At 35.6% G+C, this 22,406-nt stretch overlaps 1 protein-coding gene and 1 pseudogene across 2 annotated transcripts; one reads left to right on the top strand and one right to left on the bottom strand.

Moving 5' to 3' along the window:
- Window positions 1-2,845: 2,845 nt before the first annotated feature.
- Window positions 2,846-7,101, bottom strand: LOC110694634 (protein NUCLEAR FUSION DEFECTIVE 4-like). Of its 2 annotated transcripts, XM_021871791.1 has the most exons (4): window positions 6,329-6,462; window positions 5,239-5,662; window positions 3,991-4,922; window positions 2,846-3,684 (listed from the first exon to the last, which is right to left on the bottom strand). In XM_021871791.1, exons 3-4 carry the CDS (start codon window positions 4,920-4,922, stop codon window positions 3,189-3,191), a joined length of 1,428 nt encoding a protein of 475 aa, XP_021727483.1. In that variant the 5' UTR covers window positions 5,239-5,662; window positions 6,329-6,462; the 3' UTR covers window positions 2,846-3,188. The 2 variants fall into 2 exon arrangements, with proteins under 2 accessions (XP_021727483.1, XP_021727482.1); XM_021871790.1 differs by lacking the exon at window positions 5,239-5,662 and having other exon boundaries at window positions 6,329-7,101.
- A 10,972-nt stretch (window positions 7,102-18,073) lies between these two features.
- LOC110694633 lies at window positions 18,074-21,448 on the top strand (annotated as a pseudogene).
- Window positions 21,449-22,406: the final 958 nt, after the last annotated feature.

The raw sequence follows: 22,406 nt of genomic DNA, 5'->3' as shown, positions 1-22,406 counted from the left end.
GTAGCTTATGACCATGACAACTCGATCTTTAAACATGATCATCTCTGAGTCAAAAATTGCAAACTAAAACCAAAGGCCTCGATACAATTTCAATCTGTCTGATAATGTCCTGACAATGCAACTATACGTTCTAGTAGCTACTTTAACAATTGTATGATTGAATGCACCTACAATTAGTAACAACTCTAGGATGACGAAACCCATCAACCAAAATCCGACACTTTTAGGTAGAAGCTGATTGTGCATAGGACCAAGTTACTGATATCTTACTAGATCCTAACCCAATTACTTCTTAATGGAATGGTGAATGGCCAATGTTCTCGAACTATATTTGATGCATATAACCTTTAACATTTACCTAAAAAGCAACAGACTATTGTCAATAGGCAGGAAGAAGTAAGGAATATAATTAATGGAGAAATAGAAAATCATTTTCCTATAGATCTGGTTGTCCAGCAGTGGAGGGTATCATTACTAATGCTGTGTTAGAAAAGTTCCTACAGACATTTGTAACAGCTCAAGCAACTCTTCGCCTGTTTTTTCATGACTGCTTTGTCGAGGTGAGAGCAATGCTCAAGCCTTCTAGTTTTGAAATATAAAACAATTTCATAAATAACCTTCTATACTTCTATGCAACTTCATACAAATTCGTACCTTCTTTCTGTAGGGTCGTTGTGATGCATCAATTATGATTTTTCGCACCAAACGGAGATGCAGAGAAAGATGCTCCAGAGATGGGCTGATCTCAAACAGGTCTCGTGTGAAAGGGCATTTTCCAGATGCTGATTGTGATTTTAAGCAACTACAGACCATGTTTGCAAAACACAGGCTCAATGAGATAGATCTGATCGCTTCATTGGGAGCTCACACCATAGGAGCATCCCAATTGACCCTACACTTAACCTTAACTAAGTTGAGAAACTCCTGCAAGTCTACTGCCTAACAAATGTAGACCTAACATTGCCATCCCTAGGATCCCATTAGGCATTAGCCCAAGAACATTTGACATTTGATAACTTGTATTACAGGAACCTGATACAAGGAAAAGGCTCGTTGACTTCTGAATAGGCTCTCTTCACCAATCCAAAAACTCGCCCTATAGTTGAGGAATTTGCAGGTAACATGGATGAATTCAGCTCAGCATTATACGAGCAATGAGGAAGCTTGGGAGGGTGGGCTTTAAGACCAGTAAACGGAGAAATCCGAAGGGACTACACTATGTTTAATGGGTGAGGCTAGATAATGACGAATAATCATTCTAGGACTTGTCATCTCATTCAGCATCCAGTTTTAAAGTTCATGCATTGACATGTTTCGTTCATTGGTTTCAATGCCTGCAAAATAATGGGCACATAACTGATGTCATTAGCATTTAGATACCTATTCTAAGGCATGAAGCAAAATTGATGTTAGTTGCGCTAGCTGCCTCGGAAAGCTGAGCAGAATGTTCTAAAATGAGATGATTGTTGCTGATGCAGGAATATTATCTTAGCAGCCCATCTTCATGCTCACAGAAAGTCATGTATGGGATAGCACTTTTAACTTCAGAACTTTCTTACCTTCGTATTCGTTTCAATTTTCACTAATATAAAGGCAGGAATGCAGGATTGATCATATGTGCCAAGATGGCTAAATATAAAAGAGCTTTATGCTTGATTAGAACATATATCAATGTGATTCAACGGCTAACATAATCAATATTTTATGATATTAATCCCCTTTTATCAGCAAGTGAACAGTCACAGGTAAGGTAACCAGAAACATCAGAAAATTCTGCTACCTTGTTAGTATTATCATCCTAATACACCCAAAATAATAATCCTATACAGATTAATCCCAGACTTATCCTTAAAATATGCAGTACATAATATAAATTGCAGTGAATGAATGCATACATTAAAATGAAACAGAAACTACTGTCAGAATCATTCAGATTTTACAATGGAGTTGATTCTCTCTAGTTTTTCTTACTCTGCACAACCTTCTTTTTTTTTCTTTTTTTTTTTTTTCTTATAATCAACGTGTCCGTGATGAAGTGAAACAGTAAGCAGGATGCAGGCAAGGGTATTATATTTTCCTTGGTCTAGATTATCAGAGACTTCAGAGCAAAACACGCAACAGGAGCTAAGTAGACAAAGAAGTGAGATACTAGATTCGAGGCGGCGAGTGTTTGGCTTGATCCTTATTTTGCGGTTTGTTTTTGGAAGTTATGTGCTGAAGTTAATCCATTTTAGTCGGTTTATTTAAGGACCAAAATTTCTTGATAATCACATATAGTTTAATTTAAAGGACAAAATTTAGTTTGTCTAGATTCCCTTTTCAAAGAAAAAAGAACAAGCAATTGCGTTTCAGTCATAGTATTAAACTCCTACAGAGTACTCCATCGTATAAGATAAGGCTTAAAATTATGCTAAACACTCATCATTTTGAATGTACCTGTATATGAATATGATTAACACTCTGCGTCTCTTGTAGCTGGGTAACAACTTTGTCTTGACTAAGCATGAAGTTTATATGGCACACCCTCCAATCCTTTTTGTTCTTCCCATTTAGAGTATTTTTGTGAAATAAAAAATAAATAAAGTCAAAGCAGGAAGAACAAAACGGATCTGAGACAATACAAGATAACCAAAAAAAGGCATTTTTTGATTCTGCATTTCTGCACAATGTTTTCTATTCTGCTGCTCGAAGTTAGACTAGTTGATTTATCGAATTTGGATCGACGCACTACAACCATAACTGAGAGTATATGCAAACAATGTGGTTCAGGTAGTAGAAAGTGTTCATTTGATAAAATAAAATGGAAAAAAGTGAAACAAAAATTAAATAGAACAGAGAAAACAGATGAACAAGAAAGATCATTATACCACCAAATCTGGAGAAAGAATGATCTTATTCAAAAGAAACCTCCCAGAGTATATCACAGTTTGGAGGACAGATACTATGGTACAATATCTAGAGACAAAATACCGGTTTACATTCAATCTCAAGGAAAGTATTGACCTCCAAAACAATAAGGTATACAATTGCTTCAGTATCAAGCAAGAGAAGGTCAGGGCGTAGTGTCGTCTGTGTACAGGCTTGAGATAGAAAAAAAAATTGTATTCCACATTATGAGAAATCTAGCAAAAACTTGTGGAAGTAAATCACAGAATGAAAAAAATAGTAAACAGCCCCGTCTCCCCAGATCAGGTACGTGGTTTTCCATAGAGGCTAGCGTAAACAGGTTTAGTCCGATGTACGAGGGTCATGGTCATGATAATTGCGATAATGCATAATCCAGACATGATCATGGAAGTAAGGAAGAAGCATATAGCACCTTCACACTTTGATGCTTCCGAAGTAAGGGTACCATTGAAGAAAGAACCAACATTAGGATGGCGTTGCTGTTCTTGTTTCTCTGCTTCTCGGTCATATATACTGCTAGCTATAAGACCAGAGAACACTAATGAACCACCTGGGTTAGCCAAGGTAAGGAAATTATACAATGCTCCAAAACTCTTCAAGCCAAAGAGCTCAGAGGCAGTAGCAGGACCAACAGACCAGTGTGCTCCATAGCCAAGCCCAATCAACAGGGTTCCGACATACATTGCCCCTGGCCATCCCATTGCAATGAAGAAGTGGCCCACTGCCAGTATGACTTGAGCCACAGCCATTGCCACCGGCCTCGGATAAGCATAATCCCTGATCACAAGCATTAATACTAGGCTTATAAATGTGCTACAATAAAAATAAGAATTCATGTCCAAGTTACTGAGACTGTTTATTTCACCTCAAGTGTTTGTTTTGGATACTTCACTCTCCAACATGAGTATGGACACTTCACACTTCTTTATGGTTTAAAAAAAAAGCAATTTTTATAAAATGACACAGTTAAACGCCTAGTAAAATACCTAACTTCCAGTTATGGTGGAGTCTGAGTAGCATAACTTCATAATTCATATCACAGTCAGCAGAAATTGAGTAAAAAAATGTGAACCGGAGTCATACCTGACAACAATCTCAGACAAATAACCCCCTCCAACACGGCCAAGGAAGTTCCAAATGCTAATCATGGATACAAATATATGAGTATTATCATACCCTAAAGATTGGCTCATCTGACCAAGATTGTCAATTACAGTCAAACCAGAACCAGAAGCAAGCACAAATGGAAACCAGAGAAGCCAGAAGTCTGCCTTAACGAGAGCTTGTGTTAATGTAAAGTCTTCTCCCCTATGAGGACCTCTTCTTCTCTTAACCCTGATTGCTCCCTCCGCTGCTGCTTGGGCAACCCTTGCTTGCAGCTGAGCAATTCTTTTTTTCCTCTCTGACCTTGGAAGCATGTCTACTTCCTTTGGTTTCTCATCTTCAAGCTCACTAAATACAACTTCAGTGTCAGATTCGGCTGCTTTTCCAGATTCCTTTTTCTCAGGCTCCAGAAGAAGAGCTTCCTCAATCGACTGTCTTGGTTCTTCGGTAAATGTCATTAACACTGGGATGGACATAGGGTACAACAGGATTATGAATAAGATCGAGGTGAATATGATGACGATAGTATGACTGACATCAATCAGATCTTGGACAAGCATCACCCCCATCAGATAAGCAGCCAGCACAAGGCAAGCACTATAGACAAATGAGAAACTTCTTGCATCAGAAGGCCGGATTTGTCTGTGACCTTTGACAGGTCTTATTATGAACATAAGGGAAATAACTACCATAGTTGGTCCAACTGCGATCATAAAGACAAGTGATGCTTGGTCAGGACTGTGAATTAGGGCATAAATTTGGGTCAATATTGCTCCACTCAGCCCGGCAAAGCCTTTCAGAATACCCACAATTGGACCTCGGTTTTTTGGAAAGTTTTGCACACAAGAGACAAGAGCAGCTGTATTGAAGTACGTTTCCCCATTTGTTCCGAGAAATATAAGAAGGCACATCTGCAGAACAAAGTATCCAGTAAATACAATTTGATCTTGACCAAAGTAGTTCAACCATTCAATAGGTCGTTACATTACATTATCATATATTCTCAAAACCACTTTGCATTATGATCTTCAGCATCTAACATAAGCTACGCATGAGAGTATAAAATAAGAAACCCAAGATACTTCTGGAATCACTGATATCTTAAGCATCTAAACATATTTTGAATGAATTTCATGCCTCAACAAATTAATCCTGCAGGAATTAAAACTATACCATATCCCTAAAAGAGCAGTAGAGCATGACAACAGAACAAGTTATAGAGCACACCTTAGGTAAACAGTTGGTATCAGTGGCAAGGCGGTGGTGATGCGTTGCTTATAGAGATCCATAAATGCCGCAAAGGTAATAGTTCAAATTACTAGTATATTGACAATAGGAGATCACTAGTTTTAAATAACTAACACTTATCCATTTTTATGTTGTGTTATTAAATCTATGAGAATCTACTGTACATTAAAAGAAGACAAAAGCTCAAGGATCAAATACAATCAGGCTAAGCATAATCCAATTTCATTATACAGCAGGTATTTTCATATGTTTGTGATGTGAAGTGACAGAGTAGTTCAGCAGTTCAGCTGTAGGCCTACAGCAAAATATCCGTTAAGACGAGTATCTATGCCATGGAAAATCCACCCAAACAGAAATTCAGTGCCACATGAAAACTCAAGGAGAACAAGAAACAAGCATTTCCCTGCAACATGGAATAGGATACAACAATTAATATTTCTAGTAATTTTAAAGTTCTAATGCTTCTAAACCAAACCACTTTGCATTTTTGCCCAAAGTCACAATACCATCATTCATAGCATCTAAGAACCTAGCTTAGTTACTGAAAAGTATCGAAAAACGACCCCTTTTAAATGTAGTATTAATTTCCTTTTAGTCTCTACTACAAGTAATCATAACAACTATTTCCTCTACACTAATTTTATATAATTTCACCAATAGTACCTTTGAGGGAGTTGTTCAACATGTCTAATAAATAATTATAATTTTTAGATCCACGCCAGATTGTTGCTTGCTGAATAATCTTACATCACAACAAAGAAGGCATTGAAGTACTCAAATATGCAAGATCAATCACCAAAACACCACACTAAACATACTTAAATGTTAAATCAATCACAACTCACAAAGTCATTAATTCAGTAATCAAACACCATAATCATCAACCCAAAATCACTAATTACTTGCAAAAAATAACTACTTTAGCAACTCAAATCATTCACTAATTGATTCATATAAGTCAAATACTTGTATGATCATAGTTTCAAAAAAAAGACATCAACTTTCAAATGCCCAGAAAATTATTATCATTGAAAAGAGAAAAAAGTAAAGGAGGAGAGAGAAAACTCACGGCCCACAAAGGCAAAGGGGTGGCTTTACCAGTGATGATGAGCCAAACCCAGCCATAACCAACCAAATTTTGAATAGCACCAACAAGAAGAGCAGCCCACAAAGGCAAAGCTTCACAAATATAACCAGTCAAAAATCCAACACTATCTCCCAAATCTTTGGCAATACCCAATCTTGCTACTTGCCTTTGATTGTAGTTCAAATTACTCTTAATTACTGGTGAAATACTCCCAAACATATACCCAATTCCTGCACATGCTTGTATCCATATTGCTGCTACAAATACCAGCCATCTATTGTTGATAAATGCTTTAAATCTCTCATTCAATTCACTCATTTTTACCCTTTTTTTTGTGTAGGTGTTTCTTTCTTTTTGCAATTCAAATCGGCAAAAAAGAAGAAATTTGTCCAATTTTAATTGTTTATCTTGTGGGTTTTGTTTGATTATTTCTAATTTAGGACGATTAAGGTTTGAAATGTAAGAAAGAAAACGAGGAGTAGAGAGGATAGGATAGAAATATCACACATTAGAAATATAGAATAGTGGTGGTGTACGACTAAGGCTAGCTGTTTATAAAATACTATGAGTGATTGTGTTCAACTTGGATTTTTTAATCGAAAGCAGAAATCAGTAGCAAAGTAGGTCCAGATTTAATAGTTTTGTATGCAAATATATACCAACCAGGTCACACAGACGGCCTTTTTTTTTCTTGGAGATGGAAGGAAGGGATCAAGGACGGCATTGTGCTGTCCGGTTTCGATTAAATGAAGATACCAAATACAAGTACATTCCAAATCATTAACAAACATAATCAAGTATTATAGTCTAAGTATGTAATTATTTATATTGATGTGAAGTGTGAACTATAATTTTCATTGATGACATAGGCAGAAATGGCAAAAGTTTACATGATACTAGTAAAAAAAAAAGGGTTGTGTTAGGGGTTCGGGTCAGCAGGTTGGGTTGTGCTTAGAAACTATCAAAAATAGTGTAAAACTGAATATTATTACGAAATATGAAATGTAGGTCAAATCGGGTTTTCGAGTTCGGATCGGGTCGGGTTTGAATTCGGGTTTCTCTCAGTGACTTCAGGTCGGGTTCGGGTCGGATCAGGAATTGTCAGCCCTAGTTAGTGTTAAGGGTATACAACCTATTGAATTAAATAGGTCAACACGAGACAACACATCGTCCACATGGGCCATTAAAGAGCCAACTCTCCTCCACTATACGACCTCCACGGCTCCACATGAAGGTTTGAAATTATGATATGTTGCTAGTTATATTTACTTAAATTATTTTCATTGGAGCTAGCCCCATATCTTAATATGAGGTGTATCTCAAAATGACATATTTGTAAATAAGAGGAATTATATGAATTTTTTAATACATTTTTTGTACTACTTTTTTTTTTTTTTTTTTTTTTTTGTTTCCTCCTTCAGTCCTTCTTCCTACCCCATCTTTTTCATTCTCATCTTCTTCATTCTTCCTCCTCCTCCATAGAATTTGGTCGTGAACAACCACTAACACCACCATATTTATCGGCGGCTTCGCCGGCGACGAAGGAAAACCCTAATTGTATAGGGAGAAAAGAAGGGCAAGGTTAACCCTTAGGGGAAAGGGTTAGGCCGTCCTCTGATCTATTGAAGCTTATTGAAGCTCTTCCACTTCTCCATTGAAGTTCTTCCGTTTTTCAGGTTGAAAATCTTCAATTAAAGCTCTTCAGTGCTCCATTGGAAGGCTTGAAACCTTCTGTTACAGCTCGAAAATGCAAATATTTTTGACAAAATTACAAAATTAACCCAAGTTATTCATGAAAAATGATGCATTTGCCCCTTTGAGATGTTGAGATACTTGTATTTTCACTTTTCATTGTATTCTACTAATATTTAAATTATTCAAATGATTTTTTTAACATGTAAACAAGTATATGAATTGTAACTTTTTTACTTGTATCCATTTTTTTTTGTCAATTCACATACGAAGTATTTCTTAATAATCGTAATGTTTTGACTGTGACTATGGTTAAAGTAAGTTTGGCTAAAATTTTATTAACATTTTATAGTCAAAAGTTTTAAAGGTTGTTGGATTATAATTTAAGGTATCTAAACTTCTACTCTTCTATGATGTTAAAAGTATCAATATTACAGTTATGCCCTTATAAGTGTATAAGTTATACCTTTACAAGTTAACGTCTTTTTAGTATTATATATACCTTCATATAATTTCTTCAAAAAAAAAAAAAAAAATCGCTTTGTTAGCGCTTAATTATGGGGTGTTTGGCAATTGGCTTTTTGCCTAGCTTTTGGCTTTAGGTTTTTTAGTTTGGTCAAACAGCCAAAAAAATATGTTTGGTAATTGAATTTTTTGTTGGTTTTTTTTGTTGGCTTTTAAGCTCGCTTTTCTGCCAAAAGCTAATAGGAGTAGCTTTTTCTATTGGTTTTTGGCTTGTTGGTCAACTTTATCATTAATAAACAGCTAACAACCATGAATAATTTTACCAAACACTTTTGTAAACAGCTGGCTTAAACAACTAACTTAAAAAGCCAATTCATACAGCTAATACTTCCAGCAAGTCAAACAAGCCAACCGCCGATTGCCAGACAACCCCTATATTTATATTTTCATGGTTAAGATTTGAAAATTTTGACCACAAATTCTCATTAATATATATACAAATAGGGCTATAATTATGTGAGATATTGCTAAATTTGTTTCAATGTGTTGGATATTTTAACTAAAAAAATAATTAGTATTAATTGGTTTAATTTGATGTATTTATTTTTCAATATAAAAATTAAATCTTTTATTTTTAAGTTACTGTTTTATTTGCTCATCAAATTTAAATTATCATTATTATGAGATTTGTAACTCCTAATCTATTTTTAAAGTTACTAAAAAAATTAATACTTAAACGTTTTGATCCTCAAGCAATTTACTGCAACTATGCAAGTGTGACTGTTGTTGCAACGTTACAATTTTTAAAGCATTGAGATTTCACTTAAATATGATATTAATCACAAATCAATGATGGTTTAAATTTGAAATTTAATTTTAATATTTGAGTGGAGGTTACAAGTTGACTATTATTGGAGTTACAGCTTACGAAAACATTCTAATTTATTTTTGTAACGTTTTGTACTTTGATGGAGTTATATATTTGTGTAGTGAAAGCTTTATGGGATATATACTTGCACACTATACAATCCCCCCCCCCATATACTTGGATAACGTACTATAGTAGTCGGGTATTTTGATTGTTCTATAATAAGTTTCAACTCCTTAATACACAGATTAGGGAGTGTATAAGTTGGGGTTTTATCTTGGGAAAGAGACGTTGTTCACTCCCTGCAATTTGTATTGGAGGGCGTGAATCATTTTGAGGAGTATTGAAAGTTATCCGCGATTCACCCAACTAAATTTCCATATTATTTTTCCATTTTTTCCTTGTATTATTTCCAACACAACCCAAAGATATTAATTGTCAAATGCTTGTATGGTACTCCGAATTATAGAACCAAAAATAAATAAATAAAATAAAAATAAAAATAAAATAAAAAACTACATGTCGCTAAATATCTCATACCGACCACGCTGCCTGTCTATATCAATAGCACTGTAATGGCGTAATGCCACATACTTGGTATATTTACTGCAAAATATCACGTTTCCAATATAAAAGAGCATCCATTATTAACTCTCAATAAGTCTCTTTCAAAAAAAAAAGTGAATAAGTCAATAATTAATGTCCATATATTCTATGGTGTGTAGATCTACCCTGACGTAACCCTTGTAACTTTGTAAGAAAATTAGAGATAAGAAAGGGCTCCATGAAACTAGATTCTAAAAGCAAGTGGCAATATACTCTTGTCCAGGAATTCTTGGGCTCTAACTATTAGGGGTCGTTTGATTCGCACAACAGAATCGGAATGCAATATAAAAAGGGAATGAAAGAGAATGGAATGAAACCTTTACAATTTAACATATACTACCTCTGTTTTTTTATGTGCAACTTTTGCCATTTTAGTCCGCTCACTGTTATGTGCAACTTTCTTTTTTCTTTCTATTTTTAGTAAAAAAAAAACCCTAAAAATTACAAATTTGCCCTTACTTAAAAATTCAAATTTTCTTAATGTTACCCTTATTTTATTTTAAACACAATAACTTTTTTGTCTAATCTAAAATAATTAACCTAATTTTAACCACCCATTTACTCATCTCTCTACCCACCAGCCACCACCCATTCACCCTCTTCACCTTCACCCTCTTCATCTCTTTCACCTTCACCCTTCATCTCTTTCACCCTCCTCCCTCAAGAGTCACGACCACCGCCCCTCCCACCACCATTCTCTCTCCTCCTTCACAATCACTTTCACCCTTCTTCCCCAAGAGTCACGACCATCGCCCCTCCCACCACCATTCTCTCTCCTTCTTCACAACCACCTTCCATCCCACCCAGCGGCTTTCTGGGTTTTTTTTTCGATTTTCTGATTTTCGATTTTCGGGTCCTCGTTCTTCTTCTTCATTCAGTAACTGGTAGATCTCACTCTTTCTCTCTCCTTTTTTTTGGTACAGTGTTTTAATTATCCGATCTTAATTTAGATCGGAATTTTTGTGTTCTGTTTTTCCAAAATTTGGTTTCTTCGATCGATTTTGAGGTTTGTTGTTATTCAATTTTTTTTTTTATATTTTGTTTTCACTACAATCTGAAAACTTTGGATTAACGTTCTGTTTCTTTCTTTGATTTTTGAAATTTTTAATTTTGTTTTTTTTTTTTAATTCGAGTTATTATTTTGAGGTTAACTTTGGATTGAATTGAGTGTTGTTTTGATGGATTTGTGTGTATAGTTGAGAGTGTTGGGGTGGTCTGGGTTAGAGGTGAGTTTGGGTGGTGGGGTGGTCTGGGTTAGAGGTGGGTTTGAGGGGTGGGAGGTCTGGGTTGGAGGTGGTTAGGGGTGGTGGTGGAGGGGAATGATAGATTTCTGGGTTTTTTGGTTAGGGAGGGGGCTGCCGGAAAAATGAGGGAAAGACATAAGGGTGGTGGTGGTTTCGAGGGGTTGGTTGTGGTGGTTTCGTGGGGGTGGTAGTGGTGGTGGTGAAGCCGGCGGTGGTTTTGGTGAAGGCGGCGGTGGTGGTGGCTGGGCATGGTGGTGGCAGTGGGTGGTTTGATTAATTAACCAAACATTCTCTCTCCACCTTAATTACATACTCCTATAATATATTAATCACCATTATACTTTCTTAATCTTTGCCCTTCAATCTTTTGTCTCGTGAACCGCAACTTGTGCCAAAGTTGCACATAAAAAACGGAGGTAGTAGTTTGTTAAAAAAAAACTAAGGAATCATTCATTCCCAAGCACCACCACAACACCACTTCCTTCATTATTTGCCAACTATCAAAATGTTCCTAATAATCATATCATACTAGTATAAGTTAGCTAAATTCAGAACTAATCTTCATCTTCAAAATCTGACAGATAAAAATTGAACGAGTTGCAATTATTTGGATCATACTCTCCATCCCTATTATAATTCAATGGATTGCAGAAATCATCATAGTCCAAATACTCATCATCATAATAATAATAATAATAATAATCATACCCATCATCATCATCATCATAATCATCATAACCATAGCCAAGAGCATCAGCAAGAAGAAACGAAAGATAAGCATCCACACAAGCATACTGAACCTGTTCATCACACAACCAAAATTGATCCCAATCACTCATTCCCAACTCTCTGGGCTTAGCAATTCCAGAAAAACCCAAAACAATTTCCGCCATATCTTCCACCGAAGACCTCCCAAACCCATTTTTTGTGGCTAAATCAACCAAACATTGAACCTCCAACCCATGATCGGAACCTCCTAGAAGGTTCCGATCTCTGCCATTGTGGACCCAACGAAGGTGATACGATCATCGGCGAGGTGCGGCCGACGGATCTAAGTGGAGGGGGAGGGTTATGCGTGGGTGAGGAATGATTTTCGGGTGAGAGGAGGAGCGGCGAGGTTCCGTTGAGGGGTGGCGAGGGTCGGGGGATGGCGGCGACATTTCGGTGAGGGGCGGCGACGTTCCGGTGAGAATTGGGTGAGGGTGGCTGATGTGGGTACGGTGGTAGCTGGGAAAAGGAATAGGAAAGGCTAGGGGGTGGGGAATGGGAGTACAAGGTTTTTGGGTAATCAAAGGGGAAAGGGAATGATAAAAATGGAAAAAAAAAACAACAATAAAGGGAATGATTCCCATGGAATCTCATTCCCTTTGATTATTACTGCGAGCTAAACGGCCCCTTAGAGTCATGAAAGACGTTAATAAAGGTAAAAAGGTAAATCCAAAGAAAGCAATTATAAAAAAATTAAGGTAAGAAAAAGCAAAACAAAATCTGTAAAAAAAATGCCCTTTTCAATTTTTTGTTCAGTTTAGAACAAAAATTAATTTCTCAAAAAAGAAATTCTGGCAATATGAGTTCTTCATTCTGCCATTTCCTCAACTGGAGTTCTCAACATGTGACAAATTTTGGCGCCAAAACATGGCGGGAACAAACCATTGGTGATGTTTTTGTTCTATCTTTTGCTGTTGATGGTATTTTTTATGATACCAACGAACTTCTTGACACTACTAGAAATAGGTCTATTTTTGACGGACAGGTTCCGACGGACATGAATTCCGTAGGAAATTTCCGACGGAATATTTATTCGTAGGAAATTTCCGACGGAATATTTATCCGTAGGAAAATAAAGGATTTCTGACGGATTATTCCGTCGGAACGTTTAATTTCCAATGGAAAAAAAGTCCGTCGGAAATTTTCGACGGATATTTCCATCGGAATATCAAACTTCCTACGGAAATAAAATCCGTCGGAATTCAAGTTAAAAAAAAATTAAAACAAAACATAAAATAATAAAAACAAACTAACCCTAAAAATCACAAAGACCCGGTTTTTTCCCCACCCTTCCATTTTCCATTTCTCTTTGCCCGTGCCACCATTTCCTTCCTCCTTCCTCCATCCTTCCTCCATTTCCTTCCTCCTTCCTCATTTCCCTCTCTCTCCGCCTTCTTCACTGTCTTCTATTTACACTCATTTTTTTCTTAAAACCAAAAAGTAGCAACAACAACAATTGAAACAACGACGTTGGAGAGAAGAAGCAGCGCATCACATCACCTTGCGCCTCTTCTCCTTCCTTGCGCCTCTTCTCCTACCAACAACAACAACGACTTCACCCAACGCTTCAATCATCAAGGTCTTTTTTTTTAGATCTAGTTTTAATTTATCTTAGATTTAGATCTAATTAGTTTTTTTTTGTATTTGTAATGTTAATTGTATTCCTTTAATTATTAATGTATAATTATCGTTTTTTTTTTTTTTTAATTTTGTATTGTATTTGTTTTAATTTTTGTTAATTGTAAGGTTTGTATTGTATTTTTCGATTGCTTTGGTTTAATTTTTGTATTGTATTTATCGAATTTTGGTTGAATTTTTTTCGAATTTTTGTATTGTATTTTTCGAATTTTTTTACCGTTTTTTGTGGTTGTTTTTTTTCGGTTTTTTTTGGGGTGGCCGGTTTTCGATGTGGAGTGGTGGGGTGACGGGGAAGGGAGAGGGGATGGTGGTGCGTGGTGGGGGCTAGTGGGTTTGCGTGGTTGGGGCTGGGGGTGGTGCGTGAGGGTGGTAGGGGTGGTGCATGAGGGTGGGCAGGGGCTGGGGTAGGGGGCAGTTGCTAGGGCTTGGGCTGAGTAGGGTGGTAGGGGTGGTGCGTGAGGGTGGTTAGGGGCTGCTCTTTTTTTTTTATATTAACTTTACCGACGGAATTTCCGTCGGAAATTTCCGACGGACTTTCCGATGCCGGAAAAACCACTCTCGACGAAAAAATTCCGTTGGAATAGTGTTTTCCGACGAAATTTCCGACGAAAATGGCCGTTTTCCCTACAAAAAGTATCCCGACAACGTGTTCCGACGGAAATAGCCGTTTCCGACGGATTTGTAGGGTGTACCGACGGAATTTTTTCGTCGTAAATAAGGTGTTTTCTAGTAGTGTGATGGTATCCTTTTAGATACCAACAGCCCTTGATGGTATTCTCCAACAATTCTTGATGGTATTCTTTTAGATACCAACAACCCTTGATGGTATTCTCCAACAATAATCCTTGATGGTATTCCTTTTTTCTATTTGCCGTTGATGGTATTCTTTTAGATACCAAGTACAATAAACTTTGATTTCGATTTTTTGGAGAATATAAATTAGGGAACTTGTTCATCCATCACTACTCAATAGCAATATTGTAATTGATGTGATAATTTGTTTTGTTCTTCAATTACCCACAAAATTCCGACACTTGCTTGGCAGATTTTTTGCGATTTGGGCACGGTAGCGGCTAGGGTTCGGTGAAACAAAGCTAGGTGGAGGAAAATGAGAGCCAAAAAACACAACAGGAACAACAACTAGGGTCTCTTACCGCCATTATTTGGCGTAAAATATTTTCCCTTGTAGAGAAATCCATTTGAGGAAATGTCTTATTAGAAGCTGAAATTATAGGGATTTCTTTTTTGAGCAATGGAGTTTTATTTTGAAGCTATAAGATTAATTACAACTGTCCTTTATTTTTTCAAAATTTGTTTTGCTTTTTTTACTTTCCCTTTAGTTTTCTTAGAATTGCCTTTTTACTACTTTGCCCAAGAATTCCTCTTCTCTTGTCTCGCTAAAAGGTTATGAATAGGCATGAGCCGTGTTACACATTCATTCATTCCGTCTTACTCGTATTTGTTACTCCGAATACATGTAGTCATGTAGACAGTACCCCTGCAGGCTGCAACCCTGCCAAAGGTGGGCATGGGCTAGGTTAGCACTTGGTAAAGCCCGACATAATATTAGTTCGATATAATATGAACTTGTTATAAGCTTGATACTTTATGAAAGACCCGTTGATGGGACATGAATATGCTGCATGCATAAACACTTTTAAAATTTAATACTTCGTACAATCATCATGACATCAACCTGGTTCTTTTAACTAGTTTTCTTTGCCCAAAACAAGTGTTTAAACTCACTTTTGAATCTAGGTGATAAATGATTGTTTTGTTAGTAATAACAATATTATTTTATTGAAATGATAAAGGTGATACAGAATATTTCATATTAGTTAATGAAATATTCTTATGCTGAATGGAAAATGGTGTTGTATGCTTTTGTCAAAAAAAAAAAATTAAAAAAATAAAAAATAAATTGGTGTGTAGACCAAAATATTAATTGGGATATACATAAAATAAATGTATAGAGAGTTTTTTAAAATGGATAGAGTAGCAAAAACAATGAAAAGCACTCATAAAGAGTCCTTTAAGACGGCTTAACACACAATACATAGTCATTGATATGCCTCATCCTCATTCATAAAATTTGGTACAATTCCTACATAATACTCCGTATGACTTTTCCTTGACTAACACGGTAGCTTACATGCCCCGATCCTTGTCTAATAACTCTACATAACCAACTATTTCTTTTTAGGTACTTTAATTAATGTATTCATTTATACACTATGTGTACCAAATTAGATCGATGATTCATAAAACACCAATGAATACAATAATATACATACTCTCTTTGTACTATATTTACGGTTATTTCACCAAATACTCCTGAGTAATTTGGTTATTCACGATATACCCATGAAACTTTTAAAATACACAATATACCCTTCAATTTCTGTACATTGTCTAAAATGTCCTCTTAGCTAACAGACATCAACCTTCCGTTAAGCTAATTTTACCATTTTACCTTATACCCTAACTTTATTAAATTATTCACCATGTACATACCCTAACTTTATTAGATTATTTCACCAAATACCTAAAATTTCAAACAAAAAAAGTAGCCGTTGGAATTATAAAGTGTTATAACGGCTAATTTGTTGAATATAAATATGCACGTGAAATCTCTCCCCTTGACTTGTCACCCTTTCACTTCTCAAACTTCAAACTCCAAATAATCATGTTTTTTTATTCTAAAACATCATCCTTATCATATGTAAGTTCGTACATTAGAGTCCCAAATGTTCTTGTTGAAGGAAGAGAAGGTATTGGGTGCGTCAAGTATATATTGTTAGATTTCGGGAAAATTCCTCAATCTGTAGTGTGTACCATTGATCAATATATATAGAGTTTTACAAGACTAAGCTAGTCCTAATCACGTTAGGAAATCTGGTATGATAAGGATACAAAATATATACAAATATTATCCTACTTTGCGACAAATATTATCATAACTATAATATCTATCATATATGTTATGCAGTATGTGATATAGGATATGTATTATTTGATAGAGGATATGTACAACTTGTCGGAGGATATGTCTTATTTGATAGAGGATACGTACAATTTGTTGTAGGATATATATTGTTTGTTATAGAATATGTAGTATTTGATAGAGGATATGTACAATTTATCTTTGATAGAGGCGTAAAGTTTGTTAGAGGATATGATGTAGTATTTGGTGGAGGATATGTGTTAGTTGATAGAGGATACGTACAGCTTATTAAAGGATATGTAGTATTTGATGGAGGATATGTAGTGTTTAGGTCCAATTTACTTCAATTGGGTTGGTCCACAAATTGTTCAATTATAAAGCCCAAAGCAAGGTTCAACTCTCCAAATACATGTCAAGACAGTCATGAGCCCAGTCAACATGGCAAGCCCATTTGACCTTAAGGCCTATTTATCTATTGAGCAAGGTATAAAAGTCTTCACTCTCCTCTCTCTACATTCATTCACTTCAAGTCTCAAGCAATACTCTTGCATAACTTTCTCTCTCTAAAAGCACTATACTGACTTCGGCATCGGAGGGCCTTCCTCAGCACAACCCCCAAGGCCAGTTTACGTGTGTTTGTTGTGCAAGAAACCCTCGTCCCAGTCATCACTTGGGCCGAGTCCAGTCTTCATCCCACAAGAAAAAGTCTAGACGAAGGACCTATTGTTTTCACCCGAAACATGTAGTATTTGATAGAGAATACAATTTGTTAGAGGATATGTGTTACTTAATAGAGGATATGTAAAGTTTGTTGGAGGATATATATTATTTGATAGAACATATGTACAATATGTTGGCTTACCTGTTGCTTTTTTTTTTGTTGATTTCATCCTTTTGTTGGCTGATATGCTTCATTTGTTGGCTGATATGTTCAATCTGTTAGCTGATAGGCTATCTTTTGTTGGCTGATATGTTCCTTTTGTTGGCTAATATACATAATATCACATCCTGTTATAGAGGATATCATCCAACTTATTGATGATATCATTAAACTTAATTAAAATAGATGATATAATCTAGACAATAGAATTTATTTTATAAAAATAATTAAAAGGTCAACAATGGCGGAACCACCATTGAAGGTCTCCTACTAAGCTCATGGGTATAACATAACATGCTCATTTCTCAACCAAAATACATGCATTTGTTATCAAAACGCTCACAATTCAACATACAATCACATAGGATAATCAATTTCAATAATTATACATCACACAAGAAAGTCCCAAATCGATTTTTTTGGGAATTTTTCGAAATATATGAGAATCTCAAGCAATTGTCAAGCCAATTCAAGCATAAATCATGGACAAATATAATCAACAATCAATGAGTTTCTTGCCGTCGACGATACCACCACCAATAACAACGCCGCCGATGGGAGCGAACATTGGTAGTATTAAGCAAAAAGCCGCTGGATTGACGAAATATTTGGTCAGACTGAAGTGACGCAATAGTTTGGGGTGGGAGGAAATACGATAGTTTTGAGAAAAATCGCAGAACAGAGGAAGCGTTTATAAAATAAACGATTAAAACTAAAAAATAACATTGTAGAACAGAAATGTGAGTATGTCCGAGTGGTTAAAGAGACAGACTTGAAATTTGCTGGGCTCCGCCGCGCAGATTCGAACCCTGCTGTCGACGTTTTTCATTTTATTTTTTCATCTTCACAATCTCAAACTCATCAAAACGTCACCGTTTTGCCCCTTCAACCAACCTCTAAAACCCTGCTCTTATTTCTCCCCCTTCACAACATTCTCCTCATAAATCACAAACCCCATCACCGCCGCCGCAAAAACCACCACAATCTCCCCTGCAAAATCTAGAGAGAGAAAATGGAGCAAGGTGACCAAGTGGCAAGAGCATTCGTAGAACACTACTACACTACATTTGACACAAATCGTGCAGCTTTAAGCAGCTTATACCAAGAAATTTCAATGTTAACTTTTGAAGGTCAAAAATTTCAAGGTGCTCAAAATATTGTTGGTAAACTTACAAGTTTACCCTTTGAGCAGTGTAAACATTCTATCACTACTACTGATTGCCAGCCTTCTAGCTCAAATGGTACTCTTCTTGTTTTTGTTAGTGGAATCTTCAGCTTGCTGGTGAACAGCACCTTCTTAAGTTTAGTCAGGTATATTATATATTCTTACGCTTTTCCCTTAATTTTGTTGATGGGTTTTTTGGAGTTGGATTATTTGTGTTGTTGTAAATTGTTTTTTAGGGTTGGTATCCAGCCAAAGGGTAGTGATGTAGACGGGATTTAATCCGGACTAGATTCGATCCTAGAGTCCCTCTCAATACTTTACTTTTGTTAGGTATCAACCCGGGGTTTATGCCTTTTATGCTACCATAGCTTTTATGGATGGTTTGATATTGGAATGGAATCGAATCGAATGAGACTTTAATATTATTCCTATTTTTGCTTTTAATGGAAATTGTCCAAATATATTGTCATTCATTTTTGGGTATGTGAGTTATGCATACTTTGGAGAAAGATGGCTATTAGAGAAAATGAAAGTGATGTTGGCGATAAGTGTAGGTGGAATGAGGAGTATCATGTTGAAAATGGCAAGATATAGAGACCATTCAAAGATAATTTATGATTCTATATCTTTGATTAGAAATTGAGTAAAAGTTGGAGAGCTATAATCTTTCTAAGCACAGATAGCAAAATTTACCTGGCTCTGGCTGCCAGATCAGCATCACTTAACCATACGTCCATTCCTATTCCTTTCCGCTTTGCTTAACCAAGTATATCAGTAATTTTAGTGATGGATTGTCATGAAGCCTATACTAGGAAAAGTGTTCCTTATTTCTTGGAATTGATACGTGAAATGGTGAAAATATTATGATATTCTTGTTATTGTTCATAAAGTGATGCTTGTATGTGGAGGTGATGAAATCTGATGTTATCAGGTAGGATTAGTTTAGGTTGAATTGGATTTTGCCTAATCTGGGTTGCAATATATTCTATTTTGTACAGATCTGCATTTCTGTACCAATGAACCCTGCAAGAGAGTTGTTTTTTTTTTTGGTTTTCCAGTTGGTTGATTGGTATAAAAGATAGTTAAGGCATTATAGTCATGTCATTATGTACAGAATCCAGAACAATAGTGTTTATCTGGCTTTTCAAAACAATTTTAGCTACAGAAATGTTTTTCCCTTATAAGTGTATTATCAGAGAAACTCAGAAGTTCATTCCTTATCATACTCTACATCGCCTCCTGTGCTGTTTCTTGAATCCTCGTTAGAGAGACCTTGCAAGATTTATACAAAGTATTTGTCTATAGCACTTGTATATGTTAGGGATTCTTTTACAGTTAGCGAGCAAGCTTTACAATGTGTTTGGATAGAGAAAGGGGAAGGAAAATAAGGGGAGGGAGGGGAAGAATGATGAGTTTTCCTTCCAAATCTCTCTATTGTTGGAGAGATCAATTCCTTACAATTTAATACCTCCATTTCTCTCCCCTCCAATTCTCTTCCTTCCTCATTTGTTATCCAAATAAAATATAATCCATTCTTTCATTTCTCTTCCCTTTCTTTCTCTTTATTTCCTTCAATCCAAACAAAGTGTAGTCATGTACTATGTAACTATACTCCCTATATGATTTTATTTAAGATAGTTGTCAGTTCTTTACCAATATATAGGTCAAGATTGTAGCTTTCTTGAACTTGATTAAGGAAAAGGAATTCAAATTTCCTGTCATGAATATCAAAGTATATATCAATAGGAGCCACTGTGATTTAACTTTTGGTAGCCTTTTTTTTTTTTTTTTTTTTTTTTTTTTTTTTGTTTAAAAGTTTATCAACCCTCAGCACGTAATTAGCAAATTCTCTAACATTCTTGTAGTACAAGTGTACAACTACCTTACTAGCGGTCAGCATTAGTTATCCACACCCATTAATTTCAGCTTCTCATAACTGAGTAAATCAGTAATTATAGAGCAAAATTGACAGAATTAATAGTGTGGTGGGTTATCATGCTAAAGATTCTTGCCTTTGCTAGGAGTATTATCTGACATATTAAGGATTTAAGACTTACAAATCTAAAGTTATGCTTGAATCTGACTACTAATTGATGCTTGATTGCGCAATTAGGGTACTTGATGGTGCTATTTGGTGGAATGTTGCTTAGTTTGAATTGAACTTAGTGTAAGATATACGAGTTATTTAAAATAGTTCTGTACCGATTGATGTATCAAGCAAGCCGTAATGTGTTGAATATACCATTGTAGTGCATAATAATTTATTTTAATAGGTCTTTACTGATATGGCAATTGGCAATATGTAGGCCTAGCTTGCAACATGTTTTCAATTGGATGATGGAAAAGAAAAGTATCTAGTAGTCATAGAAGTTTAAAAGTAATACATAATACACCAATAAAGGAGAAATTGTGATTTGGCAGCCACTGGATCTTAATTTACATGACATATTGCTTAGTCTGTTCTGCTCCATCCCGATCCTGCCCTTATCTAATCTCTTCTCTTGGTGAGTGCAGATGTTCCATTTGATGCCAACCCCTCAGGGAAGCTTCTATGTGCAGAGTGACATATTCCGGCTTAACTATGCTTAATTTCAGATAAAAAAACATGAAAGAGGTTTTATAGTGTAGCTACCAGATCTAAGTTGCTCTTGTATGCTGTTGCTTGAGAGTAATGGTTAGTCCGCAAACATGAATGGAAATGTGACATTACAGATTACCTGTTGAAATTGTTTTGATCAGATTTGGGATGTTTCTATGACGTTTTGGACACGCTTTCATATCCTTTTATGCATTTAGTCCTTTTGAGTATGACTGGTTGCCATTTCTTGCTGATTCCTTTGTCAAGTGATTGAGTTTGAGCTTATAAATTTTGTTTTGTCTTTTGTTCCAATGAAACATAACTCACATGTTTATTAGGTTACTTAATTACATGAAAGTTTTTAAGTTCTACTTAATTTCATGTCATTGTTGGCCTCATGTGATCACCAACTTATGTTGACCCGTACTTCCTCTGTTCTTTTTTACTTGATTTGTTTCTTATATTACGTTTGTCAATGCAAAACTTTAACGATTAATAATTTTAATTCTTCTTAAGTAAAAATTATAAAAGTTATATATTATGATAGTACTTATTAAGACGAATTTAAAAAGACCCACATGAATATGTTTTTCCTAACATATTATTCACAAAAGACGGTCAAAAGAGAGGTGGTGAATAGTGTAAAAATTAAAAGGGGTCAAGTAAAAAAGAACGGAGGAAATATAAAATTGAGGGAAATCTTGATTAAGACAAGTATATTTATATCACGTGAACGCCTACTTGTAATGCAAAATTTTACTGCTCATATCCCACATTTTGTAGGAGTTTTTTTTTTTCCTTGCTCATTATTAAGGGTTTTTATATCAGTATTTGTTTTTAAAATTTTTATTTTTTTATAATCCAACTCAAATACGAAGTATATATGAAGAATATGTCTATGCAATTAATGCAAAATTTTGTTTCTAAATGATTTCAATCTATCTCTTGCTTCATTATAAAATTTCCCTATTTTCAACCTCTCTTCTCATTTCAAGAGCACCTTAATATTATACGTCTTCAGTCTATAGATGTTCTCATTTTGACTTTATTTGTGAGACAATCACCGATTCACGATTAGAGTATGAATAATATTTAAAGACGGTGGGAGTAATATGTATTATTGTTCATCTTTACCAATTTGGCCAACTTGCATTACAAGAACTTAGAGGACTTATCAAGTTTAGAACAGTTAAAAGGCGCATAATCGAGCTT

Source organism: Chenopodium quinoa, unplaced genomic scaffold (genome assembly GCF_001683475.1).
Source record: "Chenopodium quinoa cultivar QQ74 unplaced genomic scaffold, ASM168347v1, whole genome shotgun sequence".
Taxonomy (NCBI): Eukaryota; Viridiplantae; Streptophyta; class Magnoliopsida; order Caryophyllales; family Amaranthaceae; genus Chenopodium; species Chenopodium quinoa.
The sequence above is the reverse complement of the archived record's forward strand: the minus strand, read 5'-3'. Positions and strand labels throughout refer to the sequence as shown.